This window comes from Drechmeria coniospora, chromosome 02, assembly GCF_001625195.1.
Source record: "Drechmeria coniospora strain ARSEF 6962 chromosome 02, whole genome shotgun sequence".
Taxonomy (NCBI): domain Eukaryota; kingdom Fungi; phylum Ascomycota; class Sordariomycetes; order Hypocreales; family Ophiocordycipitaceae; genus Drechmeria; species Drechmeria coniospora.
The window spans coordinates 5,802,178-5,827,312 of NC_054390.1; the positions used below are offsets into that span (position 1 = coordinate 5,802,178).

Here is a 25,135-nt window from a genome sequence, read left to right on the forward strand (position 1 = left end):
TCAGCCAAGTACCGACGCGCCTGTTCATTGCCACCGATCGGCCAAAATCACGCCACTATACGCGTGCCAAGCCTGCTTTCCGTCGCTGCCTCTGGTTCGTCGTCGCCGTGGCCTGCCATTGTCCACTTTGAAATTCTCGGCAATCCCGGTCCCCTTTGCTTGCCAGTCGCCAATGGTACCCCGGAGCTCACGACGCCAACGTATCTGCCTTTCGAGAGTTCTATTTCCAGACGGTGATGCTATGAGCACTCATTTGCGAGCCAACAAATTCATTTAATCTTATCGTCGCCCAGACTCGGCACCATCTGCTCACCTGCCCTGGAGAGGGGGGAGGGGCGTTGCAAAGATGTCGGTCCCGAAGCCACCGGCTTCTCTCGACAACTCCTGCACTGCCATTTACGACAACACGCTTTATTCCTACTCACGCAATGCTTTCTTGTCAATACCGCTGGAGGACAGTGCGCGGTGGAGTCGGCTGCCGATGGGTGTCAAGGTGACGGGAGCCACGTGTGTCGGGTCGACGCCGACCAACGCCAGCCAGGCCGGCTTCTACGTCGTCGGCGGCAAGGCGGATTCGAGCGACTACTCGGGCCTCCAAAAGTACACGTATTCCACCGGCAAGTGGACGACGATTGAGCTCACGGACGAGGTCACAAAGGACAGGCAATGGCACGCGTCCACCTACATCCAAGCCGACGACTCCATTCTCGTCTACGCCGGGAGCCAGGCCCGCGAGCGCAACCCTTCGACGCAAACCTTTACCATTCAGGCGTCGGAGCCGTTTGCTGTCCGCGGGTACGAGTCGATTGCGCCTCCCGCCATTTCCCCCACCCTGATGGGTTGGTCTGCTGCCGACGCCGCCGTCATAGGTGGCGGAACCGATCTGCTGCATGCCAGGGTCTGGCTATTCAATCCCACCGCTCGCTGGAGAGACTCGGGTGCGGGACTGGCCAGTCCCCTCAAGGATGCGACATCAATGCAAGCCGTCCTCGTCTCCGGAGACGACGGGTCCAAGTGCCTGTACACGTTCGATCTTGGCCAGTCGCCCAACCGGGTCGACCGTCTGGTGTTGCTGGCGGCCAACGGTGCACCGATTGCCGACGCGAAACCGGTCACGAACAGTACCGGTGCTGCCTCGGGGACCCAAGGCAAACGGGATCTTTCCTTGGACGATTGGCCAGAGTACAACGCCACGCTCGCGCCGACGGTGACGAGAAAGAATTTTGCCGTCGCTCAGGGTCCGAACGGGATGGTCGTGTTCTCCGGGGGCAACAGCGAACAGCCACTCGCCATCTTCGACACAAGCAAAAATGCATGGGTCAACGCCACCGAACTGTTGGGAGACAGGACACAAACGGTTCTGTCCGAAGCCTCGACCACGACGTCGGTCTCGTCGACGTCGACGAGCCTCTCACCGGCATCGACCTCGTCGCCGCCAATCGAAGGCGCGGCGGCCACGCCGACGACATCGGCTCTCGCCGCCTCGGCTTCCGAAAGCGAAGGCTCTGGTCCGGGCACGAATGTCATTCTCGGCATCACGCTGGGGTCTATTGTTGGATTCTTGGCACTGCTCGGTCTCGTGTTGCTGCTCCTTCGACGTCGTGCCAGACGCCAGAAGCATGCCGAAAGCGGCGGCCAGGAAGGCCACGGCAACGGTGCGCGGTTCAGCGAGAAGGATTCGGCCGGGCTCACCAAGAGCACCAAGCCTGCCAAGTTGGCCGGCAAGTTCCGCGGGCACTACCCGCAAGCGTCGCAGGACTCGTATAACTCGATGGCCATCTTGATGGGCCGCATGGGAAAGGAGAGGACGGGACTGTCGAGGAAAGCGAGCGACGACTCGATGCGAAGTTTGGCCAGCTCCGAACGCAAGCAGCTCAAGAGCACCATCAGCAAGCCTATCCTCCAGACGACGGATCAGCCAACCTTTGCCGGCGTCGATGACCGGGGCGTGGCCTTTGATCCGTCGGTGGACCCTCGACCGCGCAACGACCGGTTGGAGCCGCGAGACGGCACTCGAAGGAGTTCGGGCTGGAACAAATACTGGTCCGGCGGCAGCGCCCTCCAGATCCTCGGCTTCGGTTCGGGCAAGAGGAACACGAGCACGTCGGAGCACAGTTCGCACTACTCGGAAGGGCCGAGCAACCATTCCAGGGCGACGCAGGACTCGGCCACGGTTCCACCCCTGAACTTTGAAGCCCACGGGTTCGAGGGACGGCCTTCGGTCAACAGCGTGAACTCGGGCAGCCCCGTGGTGGCCGAGTTTTCCAGCAAGCTGCCCGCGGAAGGGCTGTCGGGCAAGATCGAGCGCCCGGCGTCGGCGACCTCGTCGGGTTACTCGAGCGGCATCCCCGAGAGCGTCAACGACCACTGGGACCCGGCCGAGGCGGGCAAGGCGTGGCGCGCCGACGGAGCGGCCGACGGTTCCCATGTGCCGAGCTACTACTACGGAGCGACGTTGGATGCCGACACTTCTGCCGCGCCTCAGCCTCCTTCGGGAGTGAGCCAGCAGCCGCAGCTTTCCATGGCCGCCACATCATCCGACATGAGCTGGCTCAATCTTGGCGATCAGTCACAATCTCAGACGAGTCGACTGTAGGGACGGCCGACGGCAATCGGCGGGCATGCATAAATGCATGCATGCATGTTGGGACGTGGCGGGCTTTTGTGGGCACGGTTTCTCCCGCGGGGGATCGTCACGGCCGTTCCTTGCCGCCGAGGCCGAGCGACGAACGGCTGCACTTGTTCGCATCGTCGACGGTGCGGATCCGTTGCGCGCCGGATCTCACAGGCGCAATAAGGCGCCGACGTCGGCCTTGTCGCCATTTATCCCGTCACATTTCGCCCGGAGCGGACACGGCCCCTGGGCAATTTCACCACAACTCGAGGCATCGGTAGGCGTCGACATTTCTCTCGTTGGACATATTGGTTCATACTCAGCGTCATCGCATCCATCTGTTCTTCTGTACATGCTATTCTCCGGCCTGGGCTAGGTCATTACCTCGGTTTGTCGCGTTGCGGCCACGATACCACCACGGCTTTCTGCACCGCACTGCGTCATTCGCGCTGGATTTGTGTGCGTCGAGATGATTTTATGAAGGACTACGAGGCAGGCGACGGTCTGAGGGGTAGCAGGTTGCTCCTGGCGGCGGGCAACCAAGTGACGTTCTGGTAGGGTAATAGTACATAGTCTAGCAAGTTGAGCTTATTTGATCTTGCCGGTCGTGTATCCGTAACATACTTCATGCCGGTGACTGGTTTCTCGCCAAAACTCGCTCCATCAATGTTCTCGGCGAGGTGGGGTGCGATGGCATCATTCGAGGTTGGGTATCAACAATTCATCACGCGTCTGGCGAAGGTGTCGGTACCTCCCTGAGGCTCAATACCAACCCACGACGGCCGGGCTTACGGGCACTGCTCTCGTCTCACACGGCACACGGCATGGTGACTTTCATCAAGTTTGCCTCTTTCGCAAGCGTTGACCTTGCTTCGGCAACATACTGCGTCCGTACGCAACACGTAGGATGGACGCCGACGATGGTGTGACGCAAGACATGCTGGGTGCAGGGTAGCTGCGACTCTCATGGGCGGGAAGACTCGGGGGCTGCCTGTGCTGCGACTCTCATGGGCGGAAAGACTTCGGGGGCTGCCTCTGCTGCGTACTACGCACGACGTACAACTGAGGCCGACGGTGGCCTGAGGTGTGGCGTGTGACATGCCAGGTGCAGGGTAGCTCGTTGACATCGGGTGCGAAGGCGTTGGCACTGGCTTCGAACGTGATGGCAGCGAGCCCCACATGGGACGGGATGAAGCGCTGCCTGCCCGTCGCCGACTTGCTGCGGGAGGACAACGGGTTGTGGAAGAAATTATCATGGCGTACTATCGTGATGGCGCGCATCCTTCCGCTCGGTGATCGCCGTGCGCGGTCGCGCGCGTCTGGTGAGAGAGGCTTCGCCATTGTGGGGGAGGAGGGTTCGGGGGGGGGGGGGGGGAGGGGAGGCTAGCGGCCTGGAAGTTGCCGACATGAGAGACTCGGACTTTTTTGCGTGCTTGTGCATGCCATGATGCATCGTGGCGACGATGACATGCTACAATGGCTGTCGTGTCGATGCACGTACCGATACCATATTCTGTACTGACGCATGAATGCCATGACCTCGTTGTCACCGCACCCTAGGGCGCAGATACCCCGAAGGTGCCGAAGGTAGCTGGGGAGCAGTGCATGTCAGTGGCTCCAGGCCACCCGCTAGTAGTAACTGATAGCACGCGCCGCGCTTCTGCAGAAAGACAAAGACATGGCATCTCATGCACGGAGTATTTCGGTGCGAGACCTCAAACTTAGTCATTGTCCGGCGAACAAAGTCCCTGGCACATAAGTAAGTATGGCTTAAGCGCAGTGGGGTCTCGAAGCATTCATCCCTCCCCAAATCACATTCTTCATGGCCATCATGGGGCAGGCGCTTGATGGACGACAAAGCCACTGCCGTGGAAGTGGTTGTACGGAGTACTTGAATCGATGCTGAAAACAAATCCTCGAAGCGATTCTGTCGCAACGCAGGACATGACTCGAAATTGGACGACTGGTGGGTGAGTCGCGGTGGTGGGGTAGCCGGAATGGGAGGTGTGTGCAGTTTTTTCTCAGGCATTGCGCTTGATTGTGCCAGTACCACTGCTCGCTACCGATACTGTGCACTTACTGTACTGTAGAGTAAGTATTAAGTCCATGCAGAAGTAAGCACTGCCATTTTCGTACCTTGGTACGGAGTACTCTGTAATTACCTAGTAGCTTGCGCCGTACTTACAGCGCCGTCGTAGTACATACAGTAAGTACACCTACAGTACGGAGTACTTACAAGCACATGCCGTATTTTACATGCAGTATTACCAGTGTACATTAAGTACGGAGTGTTGGAGTGTTGCAAGTACATGTGTTGCTTGTATTACTCCCCACCCCATGCTTTCCGGATTGTACGGAGTACAGTAGATGTAAGTAAGTACACCTACAGTACTGTACACCAACAAGTAATTACTTGCAAGTAATATACTGCAGTACAGTAAGTACACCCAAGTGTGCTCCGTACTTGTATTACTTGTACTCGCACGTAAAATGCTCTCACCGTCCAAGTACAGTACATGTATTCCTCGCCCCGTACGCCGTAGTACAGTGCGTGCACAGAGGAGCACTGCACCCATCCTCTGGTCGTTTGCACATGGCATGCTAAGTGTCTTCGCACAGCCCCGAATGCTCCAACGTGTACCCCGTGATGCTCACAGAGTCCAGGAGGTGCGGTCGAAGAACAGCACGGTGGAAGAATGCCTTTCGCTGCTGGTCCGGACGCCGCCTGGCCTGCTGTCCGTTTGTTTTGCCGGCTCCGTTGACTCGGCTTGGTCATGCCATCTTTATTCGCAAGCATCCTTGACGCCACCGGTAAACGCACCTACATGCAAGCACCGACGCGCTCGTGCTCGTGCTCGTGCTCGTCGTCGCCAGGCATTTTCAGGGGACGACTGCCGTGGGCGGGCAGGACGAGGAGCGGGCCTCGCGGAGAGCGCAGTCATGCCGCTTGCAGGTGCTCGCATGCTGACCACTTCTGGTTGGCACGCTCCAACCTTGTCATGCTTGAAATGCTCACGTTGCCGAGCCGGTTCGATGAGCGGCCGGCGCCAAGGTCCAACATATGGTCCGGGACGTTTTGCATTTCCCACAAATGGTCCAGTTCACCGTAGCAGCGCCCTCGGCGGCCGAATCCCGGGGCAACGTCGGCGGTCGCATCCATCCATCCGTCCGCTCGCACGAGCGACGACTGCTGGCAGTTGACCGGTGGAGGCGAGCGTCCCCCGTCGTGAGCGGTGGCTCCTTGGCGCCGACAGGAAGTCGTCGAGGAGCCGGGATGGCTGCGTTGCTTTACCCGAGGTTGGAAGCTGGCTCCGTCCGATGCGAGCCAGATGAAAGAGCGGCCGCTTGGGGGGTCAACTTGGCGCTTGATGCATGCGCGTCCCACATCGGGGGCTGGGTCCATGAACGGTTGCATGTCCGCTTGGCGAATACACCTACTGTACAGTACTGTACTTGCAGTGAACATACAGCATACGACTACATGTAGGACGAGGATTGCTCGCAGCAAGGGAAACAAATGCAGCCACCGAAACAAATGCAGCCGAGTAGTATGAGATGCCATTTTTCGCCTGACCCTACAGGACAGTGAGAGTAATTGCAGGACTGGAACGTCATGTAATTACTGTACTTATGGGCACTATTAGTACGAGTACTTTGTGCAGCGATGGAATTGCCCTGACAGGCGTGCAAGCTCGTACGAAGGTTGTCAAGGCGTAATACCTTAGTAGCTGCATATAGACTAATAAATCTGAATACACCTTAGTAAGTACAGTACTCCGTACTTGCGGAGTATCAAGTACAGTACTGTAGGTAGAAGATTACCCCAAGGGCTGTAGTACGGAGTACTCCGTACTTGTACTTATTGGGAGTGTACTTAAGTACAGGTACGTGTGGATACAGGTGAATGCAACTATACGGTACTCCAAAATAACCGTACACCTACAACTAAGTACAGTGCAAGCGCAGCACTCAGGTACCAAAGCAGGCAAGTAATATTTGTTTAGTCGTTTGTACTCCGTACGTTGGTGCTATAAGAGCGCACGTGCTGAGCTTGGCAGTCCTCAGGAGCCGGCACAAACTAGCTCTACAACAGTACAAGCAAGCGTACATGCCATGTGCATGCGCACGCTACTTGCTCATATACATGAACAGGTATTACGTCCAAGGACGTAGGTCTGCCGTCACTCTGCTTCAATGCATCGAACGGGGTGCAGCAGATGTACCTTAAGCACTAGGTGCCGCTAGTCGTTGGCCAACCCACCCACGCTTACTTGTACCAGGAGCCACGTCGTGTACATGCACGTAATCGGTAGGTACCTAGCTGTACCTGCCAATGCTCCCCAACTACTAGGTACTCACGAGACACAGTACGGAGTACGGTGTCGGCTACTCTGGTTTTGCATGTACAAGCAAGTAATACTCCGCACGCGCCGGCAGTAATACTTCGTACTGTACTCTGTCCAGTACGAAGTTGCAGCAAGTATCGCGCCGTACCGCCACTTGCAGCACTTGCATGTGAGAAGTACTCCGTACCTGTACTCCGTGCTGTTCCGAGTGCCTACCACCTACAAGGGGTGCAAGTAAGTACTAGGTACAGTACAGTACTGTAATGCCTATTAAGCAGTATTAATGTTTAACAGTGCGCGGATGGCGGGGATGGATATCGAGGACTGGTCGCTAAAATTCAATTGCATCTAGCGTCGTGGCCCCGCCCATGGACGCTGGAGGAGAGTGGAATTGTTGGATCAATCCGACCAACGCGAAAGGGCCATCATTCCGCTACGAGCATTCATGCTATCTGCTAGCACCGTGGACCATGCGGCGGCGGCGCCCTTCCCTGCCCATCAATCCGTCCTTTAGCACCACAACAGAAAGCGAGCCAGCCCTCGTCCATCCCATCTTCTTTGGCCGCTCGCCGACGTGAGACGGAAACAACTCGCTCTGGCTTCTTCTCCCGACAGCATCAACACTTGCTCCCTCACCCCTCCCGCGAGCCGACGGCCATCATCCGACCCGGCACCCATTCGCACCCCGCGTTTTCGTCTTGCGCCCCTCGCATCGACTTTACTGCGCCGACCGGGCACGTTGTGGCCTGCTGGGGCAAACCCCTCCCGCGAGACCGTCACGGCACCAACGACATCTGCGAGCGCCGTTTTCGCATCGGCCGCGGCGAAGCATCCAGGCGCACCCGCACCCGATCCTTGGAATTTTCCATTTCCGCCGCCGTGTTCCGTGCGAGCCAGTGCAGGGCAATAGCGCGGCGTCATCGGGATTCGACAGGCCGGAATTTGGGCGGCGACCTCGACGACAACGACGACGACAAGGACGACGACGACAACGACGAAGCCGACGACGACGTTCGATACTCCGCCGCTCGTTCGGAAAACCCAGAGAGCCGGCCGACGCCGATACCGGTCCCTCTCGACCGCTGCGACCGCCATGATGTCTTCCGCGACATGGGGCGCCGAGGACCAACCCATGGCCTCGGCCAGGGAAGACGACTTCAACCCTTTCCTCGACCTCGGCGGCATCGGCAACGTCGGCAACGTCCCCGACGTCGGCGGCATGGGAAGCGTGGCCGACGGCATGCCCTTTGAGTTCCACGGCTTCCAGGACGGGGCCGCGCAGCTCGTCATGCAGCAGCTGCGCCAGCAGGCCGACGTCATCATGGGCAACTCCAACCCGGCGGGCATCCTGTCCCGAGCCGACAACCTCCTCGCCGACTACGCACCGGCCATGACGTCGCCGGCGCAGATGATGGCCACGTCGGCGCCCGCCGATCCCCTATCCACCATCGACGCCCAGATTCACTACCTCCAGCAGCAGAGGATCCAGCAGCGGCAACGGCAGCTTCAGGAGCAGCGAGCCACCTTCTTCTCCAACCACGGCCAATCCATACCCCCGACGCCCCAGAGCCTCGACATGGCTCCGTCGAGCGGCCAGTTCTTCTCCCAGCCCGACCAGGCGCGCCAGCGAGGCTCCTACGACCGAGCCCATCACCAGCGGATGGCCGAGCAGCAAGATGTGAGTCGACCGATGCGGCGGCACCGCGCCTTCGTCCTCGGCCGAGGAGACGAGCCGACGGGGAATCCGTAGCTGACACCGCCTTCGCAGATGGCCTTCACTCCCCTCGTGTCCCCCGCCGTGACGCCCCTCGATCCTCACTTCAACATGGAGCAGGCTTTCGCCATGCCCGGCTCCTACTTCAGCCCCCTCACCTCACCTGCCCTCCACGCGCAAAACGACGGGCCGTCGGCCTACGACCTCGGCACCCACTCCAACAGCTCGCCCGTCGAGATGGACCTCGAGGCAGCCGCCGTCGCGCCCGCCGCCGCCCAGGACCTGTCCAAGAAGGCGAGGAAGAACAACGCGGCCAAGGCGAGGGGCAAGGTGAGCGGCGTCAAGTACTCGCCGATAACGAAGCCGCAACGGCGAAAGACGGGACCCAGCCCCGCCATCATGTCGCAGGTGCTGAGCGAGGTGGAGGAGCGAAACATGCGCCCCGGCGACCAGGGCCTGCTGCCGATGCCGGCGACGTCGACGGACGGGTCCGAGGACGCCTCGGTGTCGCCCGAGAACCTGACCGACATGCCTCCACCGCCGGTGCCGAACCGTCGGTCGAGCAGCAAATCACCCTACATCCACCCGCAGAATGGACAGCCGGAGAAGCGCCGGGCCGAGGCGAGCTTTCTGGTCGAGGGGCCGCGGCATGCCCATCCCGCGACGCCCGCCTCGCTCATGAGGCTCCCGGCCTCGAAAGCGGCGACGCTGGCGCCCAGCAGCCATGACGAGGACGTGACGGGCTCGGAGACGATTGAATGCCTCGAGCTTCCCGAGTCCGTCTCGAGGATACGGCCGCTGGTTCCTGTCGGCGCCGCGCTCGCGGCCTCGTCGCCCCGTCTCGAATCAAGGGCAAGCAAGGGCTCGGCCCTGCAGCCGCTGCCTTCGCCCGGCATCCGGACGTCGGAGGCGGCGACGGCCAACCGGAGCCCCCCGCTGCCCCCCGGCTCCTCGGGGCCGAGCGCGAGGAGGACGCCGCAGCTGTCGTCGAGGAACAGCAGGAAGCGTTCCACCAGTTCCGTGCACGCATCGCCCGCGCTTCTTCCCAGGATATCCCCCCACATCAAGCCCCTGCTGCCCGGCACCGGCGGCATATCGGCCGAGGACACGGCGTCGCGGATGCTCATGTCCAAGTCCAACTACCAGAACATATTGGAGGGGAACACCGTCCCCGGCGTCTCGTACCCCACCGAGCTGTCGACGAACCTCACGTCCAAACGAACATCGCACAAGATTGCCGAGCAAGGACGACGCAACCGCATCAACGCGGCGCTGCAGACCATGGCCGCCCTTTTACCCGACGGCCAAAATGTCGAAGCCGAGGAGGCGGAGAGCAAGGACGGAAAAGGCAACGCGCCGAACAGCAAAGCCAGCGTGGTGGAGAACGCCATCGTGCACATGCAGAATCTGCAACAAGAAAATGTCAAGCTGAAACAGGAAGTCGAGGAGCTGAAGTGTCAACTGGACAAGCGGAAAGATTCACCGGCCCATCCGTGAGCAGGACCGATGCACGACGAACTCGACGACATGCACGCATGGGTTGCCGAGGGCATGAGATGGCCATCCTCGTCCTGGGACGGACATGGCCGGTTCGAATGGGCCGTCGACACGTGCGGGAGAAGGTTGGAGTTTGTCGGAGGAAGAGGTTTGACATCTGGCCGTGCACGTGGCGGGGCATAATGAAGGCGGGCGGCGGGCTTTGTCCCTGCTGCAGCCCACGTCCCAGCACCCCTGGACAATGCCTTGGCCACGGACGGGGGGGGGGCAAAGTAAGACAGGTTTTTTGGTGAAACAGGAAGCGGGCAGCGACGGGCGTTTTTTTGACGGGAGAATAGACGTAAAACTGCTCGCGTGGGAACGCCTGCACAATCAATATCAACACGTTTAAGAACGCGAGCGCCTGTTACGCATGGTTGTATTCTAACTTGGCGGCTGTTGGCCTGCCTCGTGAGGCAGCACGTCGACATCGAGGTGCTCCATGACGTCGAGGACGAGCTGAAGACTATCCATGAACGAGTTGACAGCCACCCGCAGCATGCGGTTGGTGGTGGCCTGGTACGCTACGTGCAGGACCCGAGGCTCGGGGGCCGCGACCGAGGCGGAATCGGCGTCGCTGCCGACCGAGAGTTGGCGTCGAACGAGGGGAGAGAGTTCGGCGTCGACTCGGAGCGCATCGAGGGCCGTGGAGGCGAGCCTCGCCGTGGGCAGGGGGACTCGCAGCGTTCTATGGCTTGATTAGAAAAAAAAAGCCGTTGGCGGTGTTGGCCACGGCCGAGGCGAGACGCTGCCGGGCGACGTGAGGGCGGAGGAGAGGGAGGTGGTGGGAGCAGAGGAATGCAACCTACAGGGAGCAGGGGAACTGGCCGACGGCGGCGTCGTCGAGGATGGAGGTTGCGGTGGGCATCATGTCGGTCGCCGAGGCATCGCTGGGAGGCGACGAACAATCGGGGCGCGACTCGGCGGGAGGAATGCTGATGAAATCGGGCCTGTCGTAATGCGGCGGTGTGCTCGCAGGAGTAAGTATGTGTGCGGGACGGAGGGGAGAGACGAGGCTAGTTACTGCATCTAAGTACAGTACAAGTACTTTACACTGTACAGCGGAGTACGGAGCAAGTACGGAGTACATTACACAGCATTACTCCGTACAGTACAGTACACATTATTACTCCGTACAGTACACAGCATTACTCCGTACAGTAAGTACACAGCATTGATCCGTACAGTACACATTATTACTCCGTACAGTACTGTACACATGTTATGTGAATGTACTCCGTACATGTCGTGCCTGGTCCTCGTGCTGTAAATCCAAGTACAAGTACCGTAGGGTAGGCCCGCACTAGCATGTGGTAAGGTGCCGGGTGGCGTTGGCTCGGCGGGCGCGCAAGCCACAGGTGCTACAGCAGCGTGCGTGGGTGGCGGTGGCCGTTGCCGACGGGCGGCCAACGAGGCTGTGGATTGCCAGCCTTGCTGTCCCTTGGCCGGTTGCCGCCTCGATGCAGGTTGTGTGGGGAGGGGAGGGGGCGGCGGATGGGGCGGACGGGTTGCTCCGGCAACGTCAGAGACCCACCAGAGCACAAGCATGCTTGCACAGTGCACTAGTGCTGCACCGCTCTCTCACTCACCTCACTGGTCGACCGGCTGCGCTGTTGTGAGCCGGGGTGCGACAGCTTGGCAGGAAAATAACACAGCTTGGCTCCCCCCAAATCTCCATCTCCGTACAAAAACATGCTGACGACCGACGCAGCGCCTGTCCGACGGTCCACTCGTCATCACCTTCCGCCGCCGCTCTGCTCCCTTGGTTTCCTCTGCCACCTGGCCGCTGCTCGTCCGACTCAGCTTTGCTTTGTCCGACCCTCTCGCTCTCGCCCTCGCCCTCGCCCTCCCTGCGTCTGCGTCTCTGCGACCCTGCGTCCCGGAGGCCGACCGAGGCAAGTCCACAGCTAGCGCCGAGTCTGTTTCTGCGCTGCGAAGCCGTCGAGAACTCGGACAATGGCTCCTGCCTCGCGGCACTCGCAGAACATGGGCCGGGTCATCGAGTACATCCCAGGTAGGCCGCCTCTTCCCCATCGACACCTCCTGCAATCTCCCCCCAGCATCAGCTGGAACTCCGGTGGCATCGCCGGTCAGGCTCGAGAACCTACCCGTTCGACTTCTCGACCCGTTGGCGCCCACCGTCGCCGGCCGCGTGACCGACCCGGGCCCGATGCTGACAGCTACCCGTCGCAGACCGGCTCTATCTCGCCGCCTACGTCCACCCTCCGACGTCCGAAACGCTCTTCCCCACCGCGGAGTCTCCCATCTCGCCGAGGAAGCGGTCGCAGCGGGCGGCGGATGCGACCAAGAGCCGCGTGCCGCCCTGCTACTTCACCGTCGACGACACCCTCCTGTACAACGCCTTTCACCATGACTTTGGTCCGCTCCACATCGGTCACCTCTACCGCTTCGCCATCCGCTTCCATGACATCCTGAGCGCAAAGGAGAACAAGGATCGGCCCGTCGTCTTCTGGAGCGCCGCCGACCCGAGGAGTGAGTCGCCGAGTCGCGCGCCGGCTAGCGAAAGAGAACGGATCCCTTGCTGACGCTCGACTGCCCTCGATCTAGGTCGCGCGAATGCTGCCTGCATGCTGGCCTGCTACATGGTCCTCATCCAGAACTGGCCGCCGCACCTCGCCCTGGCGCCCATCGCCCAGGTCGACCCCCCCCTGATGCCCTTCCGGGACGCCGGCTACAGCCAGGCCGACTATGGCATCACCGTCCAGGACGTCGTGTACGGCGTCTGGAAGGCCAAGGAGGAAAAGTGCTGCGACCTCGACAACTTTGACCTCGAAATGTACGAGCGATACGAGCGCGTCGAGCACGGCGACTTCAACTGGATCACGCCTCACTTCCTCGCCTTCGCCTCGCCCCAGCACAGCCCCGTGACGAAGATCGCCGAGGGATCGGACCAGTATGCGATGCTCCCTCGGGACCTGAACGCCGTCGATGACCACCCTACGCTCCCGCAGCCCTTCAAGAATGTCTTGCGCCACTTTGTCGACAAGGACATCGGGCTCGTCGTCCGCCTCAACTCGCAGCTCTACTCGGCTTCCTACTTTGAGGCCCTCGGCATCCAGCATCTTGACATGATCTTCGATGACGGCACCTGCCCTCCCTTGACCACGGTTCGCAAGTTCATCCGCCTCGCGCACGAAACCATCACGGTGAAGAAAAAGGGCATCGCCGTCCACTGCAAGGCTGGTCTCGGCCGGACGGGCTGCCTCATCGGCGCCTACCTCATCTACCGCCACGGCTTCGCCGCCGACGAGGTCATCTCCTTCATGCGCTTCATGCGCCCGGGCATGGTGGTCGGCCCCCAGCAGCACTGGTTGCGTCTGAATCAGGGCACCTTCCGGGAGTGGTGGATCGAGGAGCGCGTCGAGCGCCGGCTGCGCCGCGAGCTGGCGGCCACCAGTCAGCTGCCCAGCACGCCCATCCGCGCCATGCAGAAGACGACGCTTCGCAACGGCCAAACGTCGACGCCCCCCAACCGCAGCCCCTCGAACCGCACGCCTCTGAGCGAGGTGGACCACGAGCGCAGCAATGTTGGCAATCACGACGACTATCTTCCCGCCCCGACACCTGGCCAGCCGCGGAAGACGACCCGGCCGGATCGCCACCACCCATACCACCGATCCGTCTCTCACCAGACCACGGTCGAGGAGGAGACGGGCGTCCAGACCGAAACCGAGATCGTCACCATGCAGCGGCACACGCAGGGGCCCGAGTCGGATGAGGAGATCCACCTCCGTATGCGGAGCCATCGGAGGCCATCCCAATCGCCCGGACGGAGTGGCAAGATGCGCTCCGTCAGCCAGACGACGTCAACCTCGTACATAATTGACAACGACTCCTCGCGAGACGCCGAAAACATCGGCTCCATCAAAACAAAGCAATCGGAACGCATCGCGAGCACACCAGGCGTTCTGACAAAGGTGCGCACCGGCAAGCGAACGGGGCCCGAGTCACCCCTGAGGACGAAAGACTCGGCCGGCGTCCGGAAGACCAGTGGCCGTGTCGGGAGTGCCAGCTTGGCAGTGTCGGCCACGGCAGCTTCGACAGCGCGGAAGGTGTCTGGATCGTAGGGCACCAGCCCTCTCCGAAACTATCGATGACGGCCAGGCTACCGACACCGGGATCACCGCATTCTCCGCAATCTCCTCCTCCACTTACTTCGACCTAGCTACCTCGGCAGCAGGTGATCCCGCGGCGACGGCGTGCGTGGGCACGTTGTGACGACACTGACGATTCACGTACGACTTTGGCATATATAACTGGGAGGGGCGTTCAATCCAGGTTCGCGACGCTAGCGGTTTGCTGTGGGCTGTCTTGATGAGCGTGTGTGTGCTCATGACTCTTGTCCTTTTTCTCAACTAACCTTGTTGCGACGGCACGGATGGAGGCGTGACAGGCTGGGTTTTGAGCGCGGCAGAAACCAAGGATCGGATATGGTGTATTGTGCATTGCTGCTTTTATTCTTTCCACCTACTTTGTTCACCATTTTTCTTTTCGAAGCCGGCATTGGGTAATGCGTGGGCCTGGGTGTAAGGGATACTAAGGGTTGCTTGGGGCGACGGAGGGCAAGCGAAGGTGTGTAGGCATGTACATGTGTTCTTGCAGAAAGAATGCACGTGTTGCATTTCAACGTTCATCTCAGAGCCAGTTGTTCTCGAGCTGCTTCATCTTTGTCGTGCCCTGTCGGCTCGACGGAGTATGACACATCTCCAGTGCAGAATCGCACCGTAGTCCCCGTGCTTCATCGGGTGCTGTCGTATTCTCGAGCATCATAGTCGCCATCCTTGCGGTATGAACATTGCATAACGCAGATTCATGTCCGTATGCTCTCTCCATTTGGTTCAGAGAGGAAGTTGGATTTGCCCTGGGCGTCGAGTCGCCGCTGTCGTAAGCAGTTCCTGCTACTGGATGGTCACGAGTTTTGACTGAAAAAACTGGAAAGGAGCCCCAACAAGAAATCGAGTTCTTTGTTCCCCTCGGGTATGTATGTCTTCATCCAAACGCCTTGTTGAAAACTCCAATGCATGATCCAGAAACCTGGCTAATGAAACTGTCACCTGTGCTGTATTACTTGCTTGTCGGTTGTACATGCCGAGTTGGCAGTGTTTGCATTAGTTGCTTGTGCAAATTCGTAACCATCAACGTCGCACTGCAAGATATGCCCCTTCGCGATGCATTTGATCATTACGTGATGGAAACCTGCAGACCGAACCTCACGCGTGTTCGGATGATTGACTGAGCATTTCTGACCTTGACATCCACTATTATTACTGTACTTACTCTTTCAATGCCAAGTTGCCGTCAACAAGCTTGTTACAATTTTTTCTCTTACGGTGGGTTATCTGGAAGGGTCAAGTCATGTACGAGTGCTTACATGTACTTACAGAACTCTGTAAATGTAGGTGTACTGTACTGTACAAGTAGGTGCAAGCACTTACTTACTCCGTACTCCGTACCGTCATTGCCTATACTGCAGTGCCGTACTCCGTGGAGAGATTGCGCTTCTCTGCCAAGACTATCATGTCCACAGCTCATTTCCACTTGCACAACATCACTCGGCACCAAAGTTCCGATACGGGCCTCGGTTAACCTGAAAGGGAACTAGTCATTCTCCCTTGGCCTTCTCCCCACCCTCGCCATTCAAACAGATTTTCTATATATGCGCCAAATATTGACAATTCGTCGAGGGTGTCTTGGTCATCATGTTCTGTGAGAAGTCTTCCATACTGATGCCTGATACAATCGCTGCCATGTCAAGAGGCCGAGTTCGAATTCTGTATCATCGGCGTACATCTCACACCTGGAAGCCAGGCCGGGGTCTCTCGTGAGTCCTAGTAGACCTTCTTCTTCTCGTCGATGCTGAACTGGCCTGGGCCGCTGTTGACGAGGAGCAAGAGTCCACCGACAATGGAGAGAATCTGGAAGAAATCGTACTTGGCAAAGTCCTTATGGGGATGATGCTCGTGCAGCTGGACGGCGGTTAGCACAGTCGCGCAGGTGAAGGGTGCCGTCGATACTTACGGTCCAGAAGTTGTTGACCAGGATGTTGAAAATGCTGAGAATGACAACCAGAAGAGTGGCGCTAAACTTGGCCTTGAAACCTACGACGACCATGACGCAGGCACCAGCACCCAAGAGAGAGACGATGACGCGCCAGATGGACCACCGGCCGCTGAAGACGAATCCAATAAAGAGGAAGATGAGGAGAACACGGCCGGCCAGCTGGAAATACATCTTTCGGTCCTTTTCGTCGATCTGGGGCAGTCCCGCAAACGCCTTCGATTTGCGAACCCACGAGTCGGACAGGACCATGAGCAGGCCACCGATGACGGACAGATTTCGAAGGAAGAAATTTAGGTCAAAGATGAGACCATAGCCAAGGGCTTGGGTGACGACGACACCCATGAGGCCGGCGACGGCATGGTCCGAATGCTTTCTGATGATGACGAGGACGGAGCAAGAGATCATGGCAATGACGTTGACCATCAGAAACAGGTGCGTGATGCCGCCGGGAACTGACGGATACATGTTAGCAGAGAGGCCGATCCACCCACACGCGTGAGGCCTTACTGTGTCGGTAGTCACGGAGATATACGAGCTGGTCGCTCCATTGCGTCATGATGCGAAGAGCGTCTTCCAGGAAGGTAACGACAATCAAGAATCGGCCAATGGCGGGGAGATGGCTGGGGAGGAGGAGCCAGGAGTCAGCGAATTCGAGTTAGGGTGAGGGGGGGGCAATGGGCATGTAGGGTGGCACCGATGAGCGAGACCAAGACTTGGTGGCACTCACGGTTTGATGGGCTCGCTGAGGCTGTCCAGTTTATCCTCAAACTTGCTCGTGTAGGCCCGAACCTGATCGAGCATGCTGCCAGACTGTTCCGACGGCACAGGGCCATACGGAGCAGGACCGCCACCGCTTAGGCCGTACCCGGATGGACCACGATGCGACATGCTGTCCGACTGTATTCTTTTGCTTGCTTCGCGGCGCTGCCGTGGACGCTATTGTGCCTGCTGGCCGTGGAAGAATGAAGGTTCTTGTAGGGACGACGTTGGGGTCGCTGACTACACAATGACGGGGCAGGGAGGGAACCGCTGCAGGGGCTGCGAGGAGGAACTGGCCCGAGGCTGCAACGAGTGGATAAGGATTTCGTCCTGGGGCGGGTGTTGTCGACAGGCAACGTAGTGTAATAATGCCGAGCGGAAGAGATGAAGAGGAGCAGGTACGAGTGGACGACACCAGGGAGGGAGGTGTTTGGAAATTCGAGAAAATTCGACCTGGCTGGATGGGCCCAAGGATCACTTGCGGATTTACGGTACTTTAGTTACCGATGGTGAGCGGTGGCTGGCAGCAGCTTAGGTAGGTAGGTAGGTTAGGTACAAGTAGCTAGGTCGGTAGGCAGGTATTCTGTAACTGTGTCCTTTACTAGTCCCGTGACATTCACGCCAGTACCCACCTTTCTTGTGACCCTTCACCTAAGGGGCTCGTACCCGTGCTTGTGAGCGGGAACAATATTTAATTACTGTAAGTACTTAATACTCCGTACTCCGTATCCGCACTTACTTAAGTACTTACTGTAAGTACTTACTTGTACTTGTATACTTTAGTACATGTACGGAGTACTGTACTTAGTGTATGAATCACCGTCTGCCTTTTCAGATCATCACGCTGCACGTGCGATCGAACCCAAGAACCGCTTTCTCCATACCAAGCTCCATTCTCGGCCATGGCAAACCAAGCGCACCGACATTCTCTGTGGGAACGAGCTCTGTCAAGGAGACAAATTCTTGCGGCGAGAGAATGAATCATCATTGTGGCAGTGACCCGCCAGCGGACTTGATCGTAACATATTGGCCAAAGTCATCACGCGCCATCAGAACAGGCTGCCATGGGCGAATCCAGCTTGAGCCAGGTTTCTCGCACATGTAGCCGAGCAATTCATCTGCAGCAGACTCCATGATGAATATTATTCGAATAGAATACGTGCACTCCTCGCAATATTTGGCGATACAACTGAGATGCATGCAAGGTCAGCAAACCACACGCTCGAATTACTGCGGGCTGGACTCTGCAGTCAAAAATGACCATGCGCATTCCTTCAACGAGGAGGGTACAACGGCAGCTGGTACCGAGCATGTTGGATAGGCTTATTATCGTGGAAGCAAGAAGGGCATTCTGGACCGATGCCAATTCTCAAAACCCCTTGGCATGTTGCGTCGGCCGAGGGCTGACAATTGCGAACACGCCGAATCTCGACTTCTGCAACAAATTGCAAAATGTGTGCCACATACCCACCCAAGAGACCGCATGCTCGCTCGTCCATATCCGAGTATACAACACTCTCTTGACACAAATCCTACATGCCCACAGCATTCTCATCACCCCTCATTGGCGGGTTTCTCTACGTCACTCGACGTACCTACTATCCGTAGCCCTCCAGTATCGTCGTACACAACTCGGCCCTCATCCGCAGCTCTCCTCGTCGCTTCTCGTAGCACCTTTCTTTCTCCTGTCATCGGATCCCACTCCCAGCCTTCCCGCATCCACATCCATCGCAGATACGCACGAAGCTCTTTGTCCAGCGGCATAACTCTCATCCATTCTGGTTGAAACTCGGCTTCTCTGCCTTTGCCATTCCAATCGCTGGCTCGCCCGAGGAACTCATCACGGCAAAATATCCGCCAGCTGTCGATGGTATACTTTCCTTGTGTCATGTGGCCGATTTCCCACGCTTCAGCGTCTCCGTCGCACTGACTGAATGTAGCAAGGCTATCGGTGTTGACTACGTCCGAAGAGCCGTCGACGGTGTCGGGCAGTAGAGATATATCCCGCCTGTCGTAATTTCTGACTTTGTATCGAACACCGACCCGCGGTGGGTTTTCCACAAAGGCTTTGGCGTACTTTTGCAGATATTTGACACGAATAACGGAGAGCCCCAAATGGTGAATCATGTTCGAGAGCTCCTCGGCGTTGCCTGGATCGGCCAGTTGGTGGGGAGTGGGAAATCGCTTCCTGACCTGGTGGAAGATCGGTATGGCATGCTTGCCTTTGGTCTTGATGAGAAAGGTGACGGCAATGAGCAGCCAGAAGGGTTCATGTGCAACTTGTTCCTGGAGCAGGCCAAAATGGGAGGCAGTCAGTGGGGGAAATTGAAGTGAGGATACCGTACCAGGCGGGGGCCGCGTAGAGGTGTCAGTCTTCTTCGTCGACGTTGCCGTCGAGAAGTAAGGAGAAACGACCAAATTCTTTAGCCGAACTGCAGGGACGGGTCCAAGTGAGCCGTGATACGAGCGTTCGCTTGTGTGGTTTGGAGCCTGAGGCAGCTGCCGATTCGAAAGTTCTGAATAAGAGGCGTCCCGCGGGGGCAGGTGGCAAGCTTGGGAAGAGAGCAAGCAACGCACTGCCGTCTCGGGATCTGAGTGATCTTCATATCGGTCCGACCAGTAATGCGATACCGTGCCCGCCGAACGCGGTTTGGATGAACCAGGTGAAGTATTAACCTCCAGGCACCCGGACGCGGAAGGGTACGGCCGAAAGAACGCTGCTTCGCTCTCCAATGCTTTGGCTCGTGCGATGAGTCTGTCTGTTTCCTCCCAAGGTGCTGATTTTGCGGGACCGTTGCGATCGACGGCCAAGAAGATGTTCCAGAGATAGGCGGCCACGTCGGTGCCATCGTGGCTGCACGGATCATGGCCGTGTACGAATTGCATCGACGACGCACAATGAATCATAAAATGCCAATCCTCAGCCCCTGCGAGCAAGCTCTTGTCAAGGAGCGCTTGAATTTCGTCGTCATCTGCTATCCTGGACTCGATCAAGTCGGCCAGAAAAGCTCTGCTTTCCTCCCACACCTCAAACACGGAAAGGATAGCCTCACCATATGAGGTGGTCATTGCGGCGGAGGCTCCGTATGCATAGGATGGGACTCTTCCAAGGCTGAGAGGCTGTCGTGCATCGTGACGTGAGGGCGTTGCCGTCGGCAGTGGAGACTGAACCCGTGCCGTGATGCGCGAGATACGGGGATATCACGGATTACCCAGCAACACACGGCGTCGCGTGCTTGTGGAGGTGGCTAAACCATCACCAGATACCAAAGCGTGACGAAACAGCCTTGCGGTAGGATCCAAACAACACAGTAGGCTGCGTAAGTATGTGCGATCGAACTTTGGCGATTCATGCCCACGACCTCCCACGACCGTGCTGAAATGACCATGGAGTTTGCCGCCATGAACAGGCCAATTTGGTGCAAGTAATACTACGGAGTACGCACCATGGTATTGCGTAGGTTGGGTTACGTAATATTTTCGACCTTGCAGCTATCTCGCCCCCCACTTCTTATGAGCCGCCGCCCAACGGACCAACCAGCTGTACTAACTGCTGCCAGTGCGCAACCAACTGTGGTCACGTGTAGCACCGGTCTATCTCCCCAAATCCAATCCATTCCACAGGCGTCTCCGTTCCGTTCAAACCTGTCCGTCCTCGACCACGACGTCGTCACCGCCTCCCACCAACCGATCCTGATAATCGTCACTGAAATCATCCAAGAGATGAGTAGTCGTGGCGGGAAACTTGCCCCCGATGTCAACCGGTATGTCCACAGCCGCCTGCGTTGCAATAATTCGTCCTCGATGCCCGAGCTGTCTCCCGTCATCTCCGTTACCTGACCATCCCTGCTAACGAAGTCTGCAGAGCTCTGTTCGTCAAGAACTTGAGGTAAATCAGCCTCGAGTGTCTGAAAACGCAAGTCAACGTCGAGCCTAATGGCGATGGATCTAGCTACAACGTCACTCCAGAGGAGTTGTTTGACCTCTTTGGAAAATTCGGCCCAATTCGGTACGCTTCGTGTTGTCATCGTCATTCTCCAATCAACGATCAATACTTACCCTCGCCGTAGTCAAGTTCGCCAGGGCATCTCTACTTCGACCAAGGGAACGGCCTTTGTGGTGTACGAGGACGTGATGGATGCTAAGCAGGCATGCGACAAGCTCAACGGCTTCAACTTCCAGAACCGCTACCTTGTTGGTACGTTGACATGATGGGATAATTCCATCCATACGGACTGTTCTGACGGACCTTTTAGTTCTGTATCATCAACCTGACAAGATGGCCAAGTCAAAAGAGGACCTTGAGGCTCGTCGCGAGTCTTTAGCTCAACTCAAGAAGCAGCACGGCATCGATTGACAATCAGACCGGCCTGTGAACAGCCTGCAAGATACGTCATGTTCGCCCGCAGGCCGGTTTTCGAAGTCATCCAGGACCGCTTCATCGCACCCGAAGACGATCTTTCGACAGGTCACGGCGCCGGCCAGCAGGATGAAGGAACACGTCAGCGGGCGCACAGTCCGCTTCCTCAATTGCATGCGAACTGCCCTTCCAGTATGCGCCTAAATTCTATTTTGAGTGCCCACATCTGTCATTTTCTGCCTATGAAGCAGCCGTCTTCGGGGTTGGTTCTTCGTCTCGATGGTTCTAGCGCGCGCGACCATGTAGCTGCGGAAGGCCTCGACCAAGATACCGCTTATGGAATGCGATGGAGGGTATAGATGGAGCTGAGCTGGGGATGATATGTCTTGTCGATAAATGACGAGACAGCAAGTCACTATGAGTTGACCTTTTTTTTTCTAGGCGTGGCCATGCGCTGGTTTGGGCGGAAGGAATATTGGCCTATTGCATGAGATAGTCCTGATTCCAGAGAGTTGCTCTTCCTATGACTGTGGTACTTTTGCAATCACAACACAGCTTTCCTCACCAATCCTTGACGGCGAGATCGGTGTGATATGACGGACCGAATGACGGGGACCTTCCGCCCGACATGCGTGACAATGGGGACATGGAGGGCGATGGGATGCAAGATGGATCCGGAAAGATTCCCGTAAAGAGTCGGCCCTGTCGGAGATAATATGCTGGCGGCAGTATCCGAAGCATGCTACTGCACGCGTAGATATTCGCTCACGGCCACCGCGGCGATTGGGCGTTTGAGTTTGGGTCCTGGAAGCTAATTTCGTATGCCTATGACGCATTGACTCAAACGTGAGGTAAATAGTGCAGACCGAACGCATCACAGAGCCTCTTGCCGTTAAAGTTGGTGTATTGCCTTGTTGACATTGATATCATCGTGTGCCCTTGTTGGCCTCCCCTACCTGCCGCTCCCGGACGCGGTGCCTATCGTGCGTCGGTGATAATATCCCTCAAGAAGAGAGCGATTAACACTTTGGGAGTTTGGAAGAGGAGCCGACGACAGAAAAAGACGTGGAGGAAAACGGGAAGTGATACTTTCGAATCGGCGAGATTCGCTTTGCCCCAACCCATCTACGACTTCACCTAAGTACAAAGTAATAGCCGTTGAAGTGACATCACATCCCTTTGAGTAGGCTGGCAGCCTCTCCACTTTGTCCTCCGTCTACTTGCACATGTTCTCGTGCTCAGCTGTGCTACACTGAGCAGACTGAATGGATACCTGGGTACAGGAGACGCACCGGCTTATTTTGACACTTTTGTCAAGTCTAAAACTGTCATTATACTTTTCTTAACCTTATCGGATGGTAAATTATGCCACGTATTTGTATGGGTTTCAAGTACGCGCATTTGAATTTTGTCATCGTGGGAGTATCCTATGGTGTTGGTCCTGGTTATGCCTCCTCAATCCGTGTTGGTGGTCTGAAACACCATGAGTGCCTGGTGAACCTCCAGAAGGCTAGGACGTTCGTAGTAATTCTCGTTCCAGTCGCCTTTTGACATGCCCTCCGCCCTTTTCTTAATCCAAGACTCTGAAGCCTGAATCTCTTGAGCCCACCAGTGACGCGCCGTCTCCAGCACCTCATGCGCTGTCGACTTGCCCGTATTCTCGAGACTGCGTATTACGAGCTTGTCGTTCTCTCGGACAATGTATTTGCTCAGCCCAGGTTGCCGGCCCCTGGTGCACCAGTCAATGAGCTCCCTAATAGGTTGGGGTGTCGTCGTATATGAAGGGAACTCAACGAGTGGCTCCCAGCGGTACGACAGCCAAACCGACGCTCTCTGAGGAGCGCTCTTTGCCTCAAATATACACCAGAGTACCCGTCCAAGCATGTAGACCTCGCAAGCTTCTCGCTCAGTTTCGGTGAGGCACAACCATGGAATGTTGTAACCTTCGGTGGGCCATGTGTAATCTTCTCCCTCGGTCATCTCCTGCCAGCCAGGGAGAATCTCCGTCATGATATCGGCATAGATGGCCCGAATTTTCGGATTTATCTCGTCATCCATGGCGAGAAGGCGCACGTAGTCGATGGCGTTGACCTCGGGGGCGGCAAACTCGCACCAAACACCGCGCTGCTCGAAATCTATCATAATGGCATCCCATGACCTGGAAAGCACGATGTTGTCGAGTCGCAGGTCGGGATAAAATATTCGTGAACTTTGGCGAAGATGTGCCAGCGCAGCAGCCAGTTGGACAGACCATTTTACTTTGTCAAACAGAGACACCTGCCCATGTAGTTGGAGGAAAGGGATGAGATCTCGCAGGCTGCCGTGGGTGTGATTCTCCAAGGTGAAGCCCACGACGGCAACCTTGCTGCCGAAGCTGCATTTTTTGGTGACCAAGTGAACGGGTGGCGAAATGATGTTAGGATGATGCGGCATGATGAGCAGCTGCCTCAGTTCGTGATAGAGGTATTTGGTGTAGCTGGTGATGGCCTTGAATATGAAGCTCTTTCCTTGGAACCTGACGGAGCAAACACTATCATGCAGTTGTGCCACATATTCCAGGTCGTCAATGTCGACGGCGGGTGGAAAATCAACCACATCGTTCCAAAACGTCTGCAAAGACGTCAAGGACAGCATCTGACGTTCTAGGTAGTATGTCGGAGCGATGGTGATGCGAGTGTCGGCAATATTTTCCGACAGGCTGTGGAAGACGATCCTGGATCCAAATGGAAGGCCCTCGTATAACTGCAACGGCTCGTCCAAAGTCGACGTCCAGTGCTGCAGAATGCGGAGAACATGAGGTACGATGCCAAGATGTGAAATTCGGGACGACTCCCGCGTGTAGAAGGCGGCATCAAGTCCGAGAACCTCGCGAAGGTTTCCAGAGAGCGTGGCGGGCTCTGGAATGAACACATCAACTCGGTAGGGCCGAATGGGATCGAGGAAGAGGGGAAGTGCATAGATCTGAGTACCAAAAGCAGTGCAGCCGTCAATGCGCCAAAGAGGATTGGCAGGAGGATCAAGGCTGTCGATGCGGTTCTTTGGATTTAGCCAAGAATTACTCCACGGAATGGGCGACGGCGGCGGAGAGTGTTTGCCCTCGTTGTTGTGAGGCAACACGGTAGAGAATGCCGCCGTGGGATGAATGACATCATGAATGGACTGCTGGTTCAATTCCATGGCGTCGTTGATCAACGGTCGAACGATGTATTGGATATTGTGCCCGGATCGGGGTAAACCACAGAGAATATCAGCAAGTCAGCACTTGCCGGCGGACGGAGCTTTTGAGAGGAGGATGGAAGTGTCCAAAAGGATTTCCGATATTTATTGAGTATCGATACTCTGCGCAAGCGCGATACATGCCTTGATGAGAATGAAAGGCGGCAGGCGAATGAGTCGAGCTCGATTTTGGTTGTGCTGAGCAGGATGAGCGATTCCATGAGCCGAGACCGAGGCAAAGTGAATTGGGGGCCTCGCGTTGGGCATTGGCCCGGATGTGATTCGCAAGCAATCTGAGAGACATTGCCTGACTTGTTCGATTCGTTTGTTGATAATGATTAATCACATGATTGATGGACTCCTTGATTGGGCGATGCAACGACCCTGGATGTCGTCGCATCGCATCACATCGCATCGCACATCCAGTCTATAACCAGATGTCTTGGCCACTTAAAATGTACTGACCGACTCTCGAGTCTCCGGCCAGAAGTGACATGGTGCCACCTGAA

The 25,135-nt window shown here is 57.2% G+C and overlaps 8 protein-coding genes across 8 annotated transcripts; 4 read left to right on the forward strand and 4 right to left on the reverse strand.

Annotated features, from left to right (window-relative positions):
- Window positions 1-346: 346 nt before the first annotated feature.
- DCS_04684 (pre-mRNA splicing factor CLF1) lies at window positions 347-2,596 on the forward strand (the record flags this gene model as incomplete). The annotated part of the gene is made up of 1 exon (XM_040801991.1): window positions 347-2,596. One exon carries the CDS (start codon window positions 347-349, stop codon window positions 2,594-2,596), a length of 2,250 nt encoding a protein of 749 aa, XP_040657024.1.
- Window positions 2,597-8,053: 5,457 nt separating this feature from the next.
- DCS_04685 (Phosphorus acquisition-controlling protein) lies at window positions 8,054-10,171 on the forward strand (the record flags this gene model as incomplete). The annotated part of the gene is made up of 2 exons (XM_040801992.1): window positions 8,054-8,638; window positions 8,729-10,171. 2 exons carry the CDS (start codon window positions 8,054-8,056, stop codon window positions 10,169-10,171), a joined length of 2,028 nt encoding a protein of 675 aa, XP_040657025.1.
- Window positions 10,172-10,594: 423 nt separating this feature from the next.
- On the reverse strand, window positions 10,595-11,081 carry DCS_04686 (uncharacterized protein; the record flags this gene model as incomplete). Its single annotated transcript, XM_040801993.1, has 2 exons — window positions 10,595-10,898; window positions 11,020-11,081. 2 exons carry the CDS (start codon window positions 11,079-11,081, stop codon window positions 10,595-10,597), a joined length of 366 nt encoding a protein of 121 aa, XP_040657026.1.
- A 675-nt stretch (window positions 11,082-11,756) lies between these two features.
- On the forward strand, window positions 11,757-14,298 carry DCS_04687 (uncharacterized protein; the record flags this gene model as incomplete). Its single annotated transcript, XM_040801994.1, has 4 exons — window positions 11,757-11,825; window positions 11,922-12,213; window positions 12,404-12,703; window positions 12,779-14,298. 4 exons carry the CDS (start codon window positions 11,757-11,759, stop codon window positions 14,296-14,298), a joined length of 2,181 nt encoding a protein of 726 aa, XP_040657027.1.
- A 1,761-nt stretch (window positions 14,299-16,059) lies between these two features.
- On the reverse strand, window positions 16,060-17,179 carry DCS_04688 (COPII-coated vesicle protein SurF4/Erv29; the record flags this gene model as incomplete). The annotated part of the gene is made up of 4 exons (XM_040801995.1): window positions 16,060-16,197; window positions 16,250-16,743; window positions 16,799-16,911; window positions 17,019-17,179. 4 exons carry the CDS (start codon window positions 17,177-17,179, stop codon window positions 16,060-16,062), a joined length of 906 nt encoding a protein of 301 aa, XP_040657028.1.
- Window positions 17,180-18,604: 1,425 nt separating this feature from the next.
- On the reverse strand, window positions 18,605-20,119 carry DCS_04689 (methyl-CpG-binding domain-containing protein 4; the record flags this gene model as incomplete). The annotated part of the gene is made up of 1 exon (XM_040801996.1): window positions 18,605-20,119. The coding sequence occupies one exon, from the start codon at window positions 20,117-20,119 to the stop codon at window positions 18,605-18,607; it is 1,515 nt and encodes a 504-aa protein (XP_040657029.1).
- A 444-nt stretch (window positions 20,120-20,563) lies between these two features.
- On the forward strand, window positions 20,564-21,407 carry DCS_04690 (uncharacterized protein; the record flags this gene model as incomplete). Its single annotated transcript, XM_040801997.1, has 5 exons — window positions 20,564-20,814; window positions 20,916-20,939; window positions 21,003-21,059; window positions 21,121-21,248; window positions 21,307-21,407. 5 exons carry the CDS (start codon window positions 20,564-20,566, stop codon window positions 21,405-21,407), a joined length of 561 nt encoding a protein of 186 aa, XP_040657030.1.
- A 1,458-nt stretch (window positions 21,408-22,865) lies between these two features.
- DCS_04691 (Protein kinase-like domain protein) lies at window positions 22,866-24,587 on the reverse strand (the record flags this gene model as incomplete). Its single annotated transcript, XM_040801998.1, has 1 exon — window positions 22,866-24,587. The coding sequence occupies one exon, from the start codon at window positions 24,585-24,587 to the stop codon at window positions 22,866-22,868; it is 1,722 nt and encodes a 573-aa protein (XP_040657031.1).
- Between the last annotated feature and the right edge of the window lie 548 nt (window positions 24,588-25,135).